We start from the raw sequence: 12,020 nt of genomic DNA, 5'->3' as shown, positions 1-12,020 counted from the left end.
CGTGGATTATACAAACCCTAAAACAGAAAACAAACCTTTTAGGCCATTTGGCTGTCCTCAAAGAATAATTGTCCTGCACTTTATCCATTTAGCTTGTAAATATAACCCAGATAAGAAACGATGGCTCTCCCTAGAGTGGCAGCAGATAAATTAAGATATTTTAGCAGTACAGCTAAAAAGACCTGCTGATGTTTTGGATGCGGAGGGTAATTAAAGCGAGAAATGAGGCTAACTTATAGACTGGAGGCCTGAATGACTTTACCATTTGTGAGCCGAGGAGGAGGAAAGTTGGGAGAACAACTTACAGTATTCGGAACAGTATTTCGGTCCCACCTGGATATCAGCTTCAAGACATCCCCGTTGAGATGTCCTGTTAATATACGTGACAGATCTGGGCTGGATTAAGAATATATGTATTGATAATACATTATTTTAGTAATTTTTTACAACTGTTATTATTGTTATCATCCCTGAAGAAGGGGACATAAAAGCTCAGTGATTTAGGGCTTTCTCCTTCCTTAGAAGAATCGCCAATTCCTAGAAAAGGACCTTTGCGAAAGTCCCCATTCATCTTCCAGCTCTGCGAACCCGGAGAGCCCCGTGTCCAATCAGCTTCCACGTCTGCTGCGTCAGCAAATGGGGCGGGGCTCAGATCCGATTCCCTCCGCTCTTCTGGCTTGGCCACGTCTGAGACCTCACAGGTCCTTGAAGGTGTATAATCGCCAGCCTGTCCACTGCCAACAAACGAAGCTCCTTACGCCAATTTAAGATTACAAATATTAAGCAATAAATAGATTTAATTATATTGTTTAACGGTTCTACACTGGTCTTTCTATTCTTCTGTAGGTGGTATAAAAGCCATCCCCGAGCTTTGTGGACCTGCCGGGTCGCTGGCTCGCGCAGGCGCGGGCCGCAGGGAGGCCGGGCCGGCTTCCGGCTGCGCGTGGGGCTGGAGGCCCGCGGGAGCGCCGCCGCCGACATGGAGACTCTGTACCGAGTCCCGTTCCTGGTGCTCGAGTGCCCCAACCTGAAGCTGAAGAAGCCGCCGTGGGTGCACATGCCGTCCGCCATGACGGTGTACGCCCTGGTGGTGGTGTCCTACTTCCTCATCACCGGAGGTAACGCGGCGGCGGGCGCTCGCCCTGCCCGGCCCGGCACGGCGCGGGGTCGGTCCCGCTCTGCCTTCGGTCCCGTCCCCTCCTTCGGAGCCGCGCTGGCCCCGAGCCCCGAGCGTTGGCCTTTCCTTCCCCTCCCCGTCTGCCGAGGCCTCGGACTCCCTTCGCCCGCGGGCGGTGCAGCCCTGGGAGATCGGCGGGGTCCCGCTGCCCGATTGTCGTCGTATCGCGTCCTTTCCACGTCAAAAGAGGCTGAGAGGCGTCGCCCGTCCCCGTTGCTAGGCCAGTCCAGCCCCGAGGCCAGTCCAGTCCCGGCAGGCTCGGAGCCGCCACCCCCCCACGCCCGATCCCAGGATTGCTCGGGACCGTGCAGCTGTACTGTTACGTTTTGCAACGTGGTATACTTAGTTCGGAGATGATAGTTTTAAAGATTAGCTGAAGTGGTTCTGTTTTGTTTTTTTTTTAACCTCTCATCCTCGATCTAGAATAGTGATAACTAGGGCCGGGGATTTAGTTCAGTGGTTTCGCCGCCTCTTCCGCAAGCTCAAGGACCCGAGTTCGATCCCCGGTACCAAAAAAAATATATAGAATAGTGATAACTTATGTTCATTTAAATCAATTGCACTTTAATATCTTTTGTTGGTAAGATAATAAATGTCTAGCATTGCTCAGGACACGAAGAGCGACTGACTGTGGAATAAATGAAATTTGAAATGCAAGTGCCTTTTTTTGAATGAATAGCAGGGTCCTTATCTGCAAATGTCTTTCCTGTGAGCCTTGTTCCTTTGGAGCCAGCGCCTTTGCTGGAAGCCTCAGTTTTCCCCCTGGCCACTTGTGCAGTGTTGGTGGTGGTAATGGGAGCTTTTCTGCCCCAGCCCCGGGGAAGGAGGGAGGACACCTATACTAGCGGTCATGGTGGGGTGTCTTGTAGGACGGGTCAGTCTGTCATGGAAAGGAGTCCTTTGTAAAACCTGTGAGTGTACTTCTTTGATAAGCAACTTGTTTCCTTAAGAAATAGCAGCTATCACTGCTTCTCTTGGCAGTGAAAACATAAGGACCTTGTCCCCCGAAGTTTATAATGCTGTAGTTGAGATATAGCAAGCATCACAAAATTTTTACCATTTCACATTGTCACAGATGCAGTGAAGGAAAAGAATAAGAAAATAGCGTTAGCAACATCGTTCGATTAGGATGTGGTTCTTGAGGCAGCAACGTGGAAGCCCAAATCTGAGAGGTTGGAGAGGGTCCGTGCTTGAAGAGGGAGGAGCGGACAGATGCGGAGCCACAACACGGGTCAGTGGCTTTGTGGTTGACTCAGACTGTTCTGGCTTGGGTGGCCGTGGAGACGGAGGATCCCATCACGGAAGTGGGTTGGAAGTCTCTTTAGTAGATTTGGTAGGTGGCTGCCGGAGAGGAGCAGTGAGAAGGAATCTTTCTGCTTTAGGCGGGAGTGCGGTTATCGTGAGACTGAAGAAACAATGTGTCTCTGGTAGGTAGGGAACAGTGAACCAACAGTCACTTGGGTTATAACTGGTTGGCTCTGTGGGGTTTGCAGATGGATCTGGAGCTGAGAACAGGTGAGCATGTTGATCCCGAGTATTTCCTGAACCCCCAGGGCAGACCCTGAAGAGCAGAGGCAGATTCTGTGTTTTTAGGAGCTTTTCCCCAGCAGTAGTGGCACTGACATAATATGAGGGGCCTCGGCACCTTGAGATTCCTTGGTACCGAAGTTAAAGCCCTGGAGTGTAGTTAGAGAAGGGGAGGACCAAGGACCGAGGAACTCTAACTTAATCTGTGGTTTTATAGAAAAGAGGCTTGGCTAGAGAGGTAGCTGGGAAACATGAGCGAAGTGTCACAAAGCCCCAAGAAGAGGTGTTTCCCAGCAGATTGGGTTAGTATGCTGCACTGAGGCTGCTGGGAGGCCTCCTTGGGCGCCATCTGAAAAGTGTCCATTGAGCTTGGCAGCACAGAGGTCCTTGGTGACCTAGCCAACCACAGCCAGGTCGGGAGAATCTTCGCTGGAGTGAGGTGATGAATGAAGGGCAAGCTTGCCTAATTTTTTCCAGAAGGAAGTCTGGCTACTTTTAGAAAGGAGGCGCAGAAATCGGGTATTAGATGATGAAGTCAAGCCAGCCAGCATTGCTGTAGGGAGGGAGGACTTGAAAAGACAGGAGAGAAGAGACAGGGAAAAGGATAAAGTCCTTCTGACGCTAGAGGGAGAGGAGTTCTCCTAATTGCAGAAGGGACCCCACAATGACAGGAGGGACTCTGTTTTTTCTTTTTGTTTGTTTGTTTCTTTCCTTCCTTCCTTCCTTCCTTCCTTCCTTCCTTCCTTCCTTCCTTCCTTCTTTCCTTCTTCTCTTTCTTTCTTCCCTTTCTTTCTTCTCTTCTCTTTCCTGGGCATAGAACCCAGGGCCTACACACTGAGCTGCATCTCCAGCCCTTTTTAGAGTTTTTGGTCTCCCTTAATTGCCCAGCCGAGGCTCAAACTTGCAATCCTTCTGTCTCAGCCTGCCACACTACTGAGATTATAGGTGGCCACCATCATGCCAGGCAAGGACTGACTCCTACTGTCGCTGAATGGATGGCAGGCACTTGGAGTTTGTAGATTCCCTGGGAAGAAGATAAAGGAGTTTCTGTGTGATTATTCCTTCAGGTTAGGGTGAGGGGGACACAGGCTTGCTGTGTTTAAGAAGAGCTGGAAGAAGGGCCAGAGATTTAGCTCATTTGGCAAGCACAAGGTCCTGAGTTCCTGAGTTCGATCCTAGGTATCAAAAAAAAAAAAAAGCTGGAAGAAGTTGGTGCACACCTGTAATCCCAGCAATACCAGCACTTGGGAGGCTGAGGCAGGAGAATCTCAGAGAGTTCAAGGCCAGCCTGGGCTACATAGCGAGTCCAAGGTCAGCCTGAACTACAATAGCAAGAACCTGTCTCAAAAAAAAAAAAAAAAGAGAAAAGCTGGAAGGGAAGGTGTTGGAGACCAGGGGGAGTTGAAGACTGCCTTGTGCATGGATGGTACTATTAACAATCACAGTGACACTGTGGCGGAATCCTGGACCTTAACCTTCATTAGTGGTCGTGAATTGCTAGATTGCCAGTCTGCCAGGTGGTGTGTATTCAAAGTGTCTCCTTGTTTTATGTTTAAGCAAGAAAATTTCTCTGTTGTAGTTGCCTCTCAGGTTATGGAAGCCAATTCAAGAATGTGTGAACATTTTGAACAGAGGTAGACCCTTTAATGTTAAATCTCCCTTACTGTGGAATCACTCTGAGTATTAGCCGTGTTACTGAGTCTGTTTCATTTACGACATCGGTATCTGTTTCAGCGGTGGTTTCGGGAGTCATTCTACAACGTCGAGTTCAATGTCTGAATGGCTCGTCAACACTTAGATTAGCTGGACCACATTTGCCCACGGGAACACAATAGAAGACACCCTGTTTAAGTGTAAATGACCTTTAGAGACTGAAAACTGTAATTCCATTTTAAAACTTGGGAGTCTGGTCTGATGGTGCCGTTGTGTTTCTTGCAGGAATAATTTACGATGTTATCGTGGAGCCACCAAGCGTGGGCTCCATGACCGACGAGCACGGGCACCAGAGGCCGGTAGCCTTCTTGGCCTACAGGTAAAGGCAGCTTTTTCATGACTGTGGGAAGGGAGGCCGCTAGGGTGGCTACTTACGAAGATTATAGTAAAAACCCGGGAGTCCATCTGCACTAAAAGCAGCTGCTTTAGAATGTGGAATTCTAAAGTGTGACAAGAGGAAGCGAAGTGTTTAATTCCTTTACTAGGAAGGTGCTATTTCACAGTGGCCGCGCATCACCATTTAAAGGAGGGTGTCAGTTTATGGGACATTTCTAGATGCTTCTGGGGGTTGACAAACTAGCCTTTTTTTTTTTTTTTTGTAAATACAGTTTTATTGGAATTGAGCATGTTCACTATTTACTGTGTGGCTGCTTTCAAACCTGGGGAGCTGAGTTGAGAGTGACACAAGCCAGGGACCTAGGAGCCCAAGGTTTGGGGTGAAGCACAGGACCTCGAACTCTGGGCCCGCCTCCACCACCGAGCATCCCCAGGCCTCACAGGATTTATTATGGGGCGTTTAAGGAGACAAATTGTGGAACCTGTGCTATATATGACATAGGAAAAACAATTTTTGAGACTTAAAGTTTGTTTCAACAATGCAACACCATTCCAGTGTAGTGTGGTTCACCTGAGCAGTGCTCAGCCCATTGCTTTCTAAAGCCCACTCAAAGCCGTATGTGGTGGCACACACCTGCAATCCCAGCGCTCAGGAGGCTGAGGCGGGAGGGTCGCCAAGTTCAAGGCCAGCCTGAACCACAGAGTGAGACCCTGTCTCAAAAACCCACTTGACAGGTAACTACCTAATCATAGCTTTAGCTATATATATATTCACAGTTCTGCTGTTGTATTTAGCATGCTCCTGGAAAGACTGACGGGTTATTGCAGTTTTCTGAAGTGGGGAACTACCTGACCGGAGATCTCTTTTCTTTCGTTTTGGAGTCAGGGCCTTGCTATGTAGTTCAGGCTGGTCTTGAACTCACAACGATCCTCCTGTCTTAGCCTCCTGAGTGCTGGGATTACAGATGTGTGCCACCACACCCAGCATATTCGGAGTTTAAATGAAAACATTTAGTTAATGTAAACTACAATTTCTGCCTTGTTCATAATACCTGTGTATAACAGAGAAGTTTGTTTTTGAGGTCCCTGAACTCTGAAAATTTGACAAAAGCTTTACATCTGTAGAAAAGTCATATGTATGGATATACGTGTACATACACGATTTGCACGTGACTGTAAGGGTTTATAGATTGCTGGAGCCCTTGTGGAGACTGGGCCCCTAGTTAAGAGCACTTGTTTTTAAAATATTTTCCTCAGAAACAGGAAGTTTATCATGACAAAACTTCGAGAAACGTTTCTAGCCAATTCAAAATTAACTTAAAATTGATAATAGACATTAAGTCTATAACTTTTAAAAGCTAAAGTTCTTGGTAAAGGGTTCATATACCTCAAATAATTTAATTTAAAGTATGAATATTGATTTTGTATAGACAGTTGTGTTAGCTGATCTTTTAAATCCCCCTTTATTTTTTTATTTTATTTTTCCTTCCCTTTTTTTAAACACAGATACATGAAAAATGTTGTCTCTTTTGCATTGTTGTATCCCAGAACCTGGAACAGTGTTTGATATCTAGTAGGTTTCTCAGTAAATGTTTGTTGAAGTCACGTGCAGATGACTACCCAGAGCACTTGTAATGAGTAGTTTTAAGGGTAAGAATGCAACATTAGCATAAAATGTTTGAGCGTGAAGAAACACAAGCTCCACTGAGGGGAGTTTCGTGTTCTGGATGTGCTCATGAGCCGTGCCTGTACCCCTGCCGCAGGGTGAATGGCCAGTACATCATGGAGGGCCTGGCCTCCAGCTTCCTGTTCACCATGGGCGGCCTGGGCTTCATCATCCTGGACCGATCCAACGCACCGAATATCCCAAAGCTCAACAGATTTCTCCTGCTGTTCATCGGGTTCGTCTGTGTCCTGCTGAGTTTCTTCATGGCTAGAGTGTTCATGAGAATGAAACTGCCGTAAGTCACGCAATACTCTGTATGATTTGCAGTTCACTTTCTGTTAGAAGCGGGTAAGATGATGACTTGGACATGAAACCGCAGATTTAATTTAGCACCCGTTTGAAAAGATGAAAGCCAAGAGCCAGAGACTTGCCCAAGGTTACAGGTTGGTCAGCAGCCCGGTGGAGACCAGTGGGTCTGCTCGGCTGCTGTCCCTGCATGGGATCTCGAGAAAATGTAGTTATCGCTACTGGACATGGATTTTTAAATTCTTTTTTTGTCTTTAAAGTGTCTTTTGGTGAATTCCAGGAGTGATAACACTGTAGCAGGGGAGATTTTTGTTTTTGTTTTTTGGTACCAGGGATCAGTCTCTGGGACCTTGCGCTTCGAGGCAGGCGCTGGAACCACTGAGCTAAGTCCCAGGAAGATTTTTAATCCCTGAACTGCTGCTGCTCTTTGAGTACTGTGGAGGTTGCTTGTTCCTCGCCTGGAATCCCAAATCGGACACTGAGCAGTGGTGTGGCACCTTGGTGTGCTTCCTGTGCGGAGTCGGATAAGCCCCAGGCTGTGCGTGAGGCTTCTGTACCAGGGAGAGCGTGTGTCCACTCGGCCTGGCTCTGGGATGCCTCACTGCGTGCCCATGTGTGGAGAGGGGGGCACAGCACCTGCCGGCCACCGTGCTGTCTGGCTGAGAGGCGCTTCCCTCTTCCAGAAAATTAAGGCTGCAGAGCCCGGTGGCTGGGTTTTTCCGGTGAGGAAGTCATAGCAGAGGTTCAGTTTTGCAAATGAGAGAAATTCTCACGATGAAACATTTGTGCAGCTGCTGTCGACAGCGAGGAGTAGAGAAGGGAGGGGCCTGGAGCTGGGTTTGGGCACAGCTTCCTGGCTCTTACCTTCAGCCTCAGATCCGGTCTGTGGGCCATCAAGCGTGATGTGGATGTGCGTTTATTTCAGAGACTCGCAAGACCCTGAAAGGTCCGAGATTCAGGCTGGATTCAGGCTGCGGTTTTGAGAATAAATGAGTAAACAGTAACTGTTTCTGAGAGGAGAAAGCAAGGCTTGTGCTTAGCACTGTCAGTGGGGAGAAGGTAGAGCAGCCAGAGGAGGCTTGCGCTTTAACACTGGGCTAGAGGGTTTTTTTTTCTGGTACTGGGAATTGAACTCAGGACCTCAGGACCTTGCCCTTGTGAAGCAGGTGCAGCGCCAACGAGCTAAGTTCCCGCCCTGGCCCATCTGTTGGAGCAGACCACACACTGCTCCCACAGTTCTGATGCCCACAGCGCCCCCTTCAGCTGTTAAAGGAGAATAACGCCTACTCCGTCCCGGTGCGGAGGTGGGGATTGAAACCAGGGCCGCACCTGTCTCTAGTTTTTTGAGTTCTTGGTTTGCTTCCTTTATGATTTTTTCTTTTTGGAGACAGGGTCTTGCTATGTAGTTCAGGTTGGCCTTGAACTCTCGGAAAATGTTCTTCCTCAGCCCCCCCCCCCCCCCAGGTGTTGGGATTATAGGCGTGAGCCTCAGTACCTGGCTTCAACACTTATTTCCTACCAAGAAACACTATGTGCTCTTGATTTATTTGCTCTTTTCTTCTAACATCATGTCTTTATAGCGTAAAAGTATGTCTGAGCCTCCCCTCAGTTTTCCTTAAGGTAGGACTAAATGTTAGCAGCTTGGAATGAGGATATTTCAGCCTAACTGCAGTTTTCAGCTCAGAAGTAAAATGTGGACGTACGGCGAGCAGGCGCACACACTCCAGGCAGCAGCGGGCCGGAAAGGGCCCCTCGGAGCCTTCCGTCGGCGTGTGGTGCGCGTGCGAGGCATGCTTGCCGGAACCGGAACCGGAACCTTGCGGCGTCTGTGGGGTCTCGAGGCGCGGTCTCAGCCCTCCTGGAGTGGTGCCCGCGGGCCGCAGGTTTGCGCCCCTCGGAGCGAGAGGAGGCCCTGGAGCGCGGGGAGGCCCGGCTGTCGGCCTGGAAGGCGGAAGGGAACAGGCCCGGTCGGGACGCGGCTGCCGCAGGTGTGGGCGCCGAGCCCGCGGGGCGGGGAGAGCTGGCGCAGGTGGCACCGGGTTAGGTCTCCCCGCGCCCACAGCTCTGTGCCACTCTGCTTTTTCTCTGATCCCACAGATTCCTTTCCTAGTGGTCGGTCATAAGATCTATAGAAAGGAAAGGCTGGGGCCTCATTACACCGAGTCAGAGCTTTCGTTTACAGAGGGTCTCGGGCGACGCTCCGCGCAACAGAAGGCGCCCGTGGGTGCCCGCGAGAAGGGGGCTGCCCTCCGCTTCTCTGAGAGAACAAGGCGGCGGTTCTGCCGTTTCTTGGGGACACACAGACTCCCGCGGGAGCTGCTCCTCACCCTCTGCTCCCCTGGAGGTTGGGGCTTTACACACCCGGAAGTTTCTTGCCGTAGGAAGGTTTGATTGTTGCAGTTTTGAGACTCCAAAGGAGACTGATTCTGACTCTAGCCCTTCTATATTTCCTTTTCTCTGCTTCGTTTTTATTTCTGCGTTTTTTAGCATATGAGGAATGATGGAAAAATACAGGGAATGTTTGTACAAATTCACTATGATAAATGTGAGCACTGTGCATAGGAAATATGTTCTAAGAAAAAACAAAGTGCTTTGAGACTTTCAGATGAAAAAATACAGTGACGTTTACAGTGAAGTTTAAGTTAGAGAAAATTTATTAAAGTAAAAGATACATTGCCCTGAACTCCCTCAGAACACTGCCCTTGCTTCAGACCGGCTCATCTCATGGTCCTTGCCGCTTCCCGAAGCACCTCTGGTGTTCTCGTTCCTGAGGGTCTGTAGTTGTGCTGTCCTAGCCCCTCGATGTCCTGAGTGGATTCAAAATGCTTCCCCTTCATGGCCATTTTGACTTTGGGAAGAGCCGGAAGTCGCATGGTGCCAGATCCGGTGAACAAGGCGGATGAGGACATGGCCTCGTATTTTCACAAGCCTGCCCTTCCCTTGGACGGCGCTGCTTTTTACACCCTGTAAAGACACTCGGGAAAGAGGCTTCTAGAACTGCTTCCGAAAGTGGCAAGAAGGATGAGTGTGTTGAATCAAGGGGGAGGATTTTGAGGGGAATTATTAGCATGGTGTCTTTTACTGTCATATATTTTTTAAAATTCAGGCATTCACTGTACATTTCCTCAGGCCTTGTATTTGCTTTGTAACATTGTGGGAGAACAGAGAGAGCCGAGTTGTAGTCCTTTATTTATTGGAAAGCAGGGGCAAGATAAATCTGAACCATAATAAAGGAGTCACAGTTACACTTTTGGATTGTTACTTGATTCGTCTTGAACTTGGGACATTTTGCAGCTTTCCGTCTTCTCACTTCCCATGTTTCTCTGACTGTATTTCTGCAGGGGCTACCTGATGGGCTAGCGCGCCTTGGAAAAGGGATCACCGCATTTGCTCCTGTTGATGAAGTGTTAAGGCCTCTGCTATGACAGGTGGAAATAATGAAGAGCAGCAATAAAAAAAAAAATACCGAGTGAGAACATAGGAGGCATTTGAAGCTCAGTCTAGAGTTTTTTGATATCAAAGACAAGTTCATCACAGTGTTTTTTCCTGCTGACCTAGTCTGATGTGTGCTAAGTGGCGTTTTCTCCCTAGTTTTCGTTTGTTAAAGAAAACATACTTCACTTCTCAAACTGTCATAATGAATAAAGTGGTTATTTTTTATGATGCCCTCAGCATTTCTGAGGAGATGCCATTTCTGAATCCCGGAAATTAATGTAATAGGAAGCAGATCCTGTGGCCGAGAAGTGGACAGGATCCGCCTGGCCTCGCCAGTGGTGCTGGAGCTGTCTCATGTGAATGCAGACTGCTTCCTCGCCAGCAGGATGTGTAAAGGAGCAGGAATAAATACTTTTTCTAACGACACCTCTCCCGTTTCCACTGGCTGATCCTGTTTGCCTTTGGTCTGCGCATCATCCAGACCCTTGTCGTGACCCTCAGAGGGGCCCTGCGGGGAGGGTCCACACCCTGCAGACCCTGCGCTGTGCGGCTGAGGTTGGTAGCTGGCTGAACCTGAGCCTGTGTGCTCTGAGGTGGGTTTTCGGAAGCTGGGTGCTGGGTGCTGGGTCGGGGCGGAGGGGCCCTGCCTCTGGCCCGCTGGGAAGCGTCTGTCGCCCTCCTGCCTCTGCCTCCTCTGCTTCCTGGCCGCCGTGAGTGCCCTGAAAAGGGCCCAGGTACACCTGTGGGTTTTGCCAGCTGTCAGTGCCGGTGTTGTGCCCAGTGACGGGAGGGGCCTGGCCGAGGAAAGGGCGGGGTCCCCTCTTCAGGGCTTGGCCAGCCTGGCCTCCCCACGCCTCCTTGGGCCTGGGTCCACGCCTCCCGAGAGCTCGGGGCTGGAGAGAAAAGCCTGCTGGGCCGGCTGCTACCCGGAGGCCTGTGTTACGACCACTCCTTAGTCCAGGGGTCCCAGGCCTCTTGCAGGCACCGGTAAGATGGGCAGAGGCTCCGCCACTGCACCCCACGCCCCGACCCCAGGTCTCTGAACTGCCTGTGCGGCCCTGCAGACAGCAGGTGAGTGACCTGGCCTGCAGGTGGGACAGACCTGTTTGTAACTCAAGCTCCAGGAAGGAAGCTGGCCTGTGGTACTCGGTGCTCGGTACTCATCAGCTGTCAAGTGCGAGTCGTGTTAACCCTGGTGATCTGACCCCTGAAGTCCTCGCTCAGTCCGCAGCTGAAATCCAGCTTCTGGAGCGGAAGCCGCTCTCCTGCTCTGAATGGACAGTTCCAGTGAGGGGCCGCCCGGTGGCGCTCCAGGCTTGGCCATTTAAAAGGCTTTTTACTCTTTGCTCAACATGGTGAAATAATTGAACATCTGTAGTACTTTTACCTTAAAATTCATCTTTCTTTTACATCCATAATTTAAAGTACGCAGTGGACAGTATAAAGATGTAAAGCGGCGTGTAAAGGCGCAGCTGTCGTGTGCAGGGTTTGTGTGAAGAGCCAGCCGACCCAGGAGCGCTGGCACCCAGGGAGTGTTATCACCGGCCCTTGTCATTTTCCATTTCTTGTAACATCAAAGTTGTTGAGATGATTTCTAGTCTTCTTTTTTTTGATACCGGGGATCAAACTTGGGTCCTTGTGCTTGTGCAGCAGGTGATGAAACCACTGAGCTAAATCCCTGGCCCATGTTGAGATGATGTCTTAGCTATGCCTCTCTCGTTAACTGAATAGATGTTTTCACACCTTCGCAATGACAAAAATCATTCCAGTAGTTGGAATGAAGTAAATTTAAGTGTTAACATTTCTTACTGTCCCAAAGGGCAAGTATATAATGGAAGTGTGCGGTAGCTGTCCAGTGCC

At 49.6% G+C, this 12,020-nt stretch overlaps 1 protein-coding gene across 1 annotated transcript; it reads left to right on the top strand.

Moving 5' to 3' along the window:
• The first annotated feature begins 906 nt into the window (after nt 1-906).
• Ostc (oligosaccharyltransferase complex non-catalytic subunit) lies at nt 907-10,586 on the top strand. Its single transcript, XM_004866214.4, has 4 exons — nt 907-1,118; nt 4,643-4,736; nt 6,517-6,714; nt 10,067-10,586. Exons 1-4 carry the CDS (start codon nt 980-982, stop codon nt 10,083-10,085), a joined length of 450 nt encoding a protein of 149 aa, XP_004866271.1. The 5' UTR covers nt 907-979; the 3' UTR covers nt 10,086-10,586.
• The last annotated feature ends 1,434 nt before the right edge of the window (nt 10,587-12,020 follow it).

The sequence above is a fragment of the Heterocephalus glaber genome, unplaced genomic scaffold (assembly GCF_053883595.1).
Source record: "Heterocephalus glaber isolate CG9 unplaced genomic scaffold, H.glaber_assembly_v1.0 deba00001688, whole genome shotgun sequence".
Lineage (NCBI taxonomy): Eukaryota > Metazoa > Chordata > Mammalia > Rodentia > Bathyergidae > Heterocephalus > Heterocephalus glaber.
The sequence above is the reverse complement of the archived record's forward strand: the minus strand, read 5'-3'. Positions and strand labels throughout refer to the sequence as shown.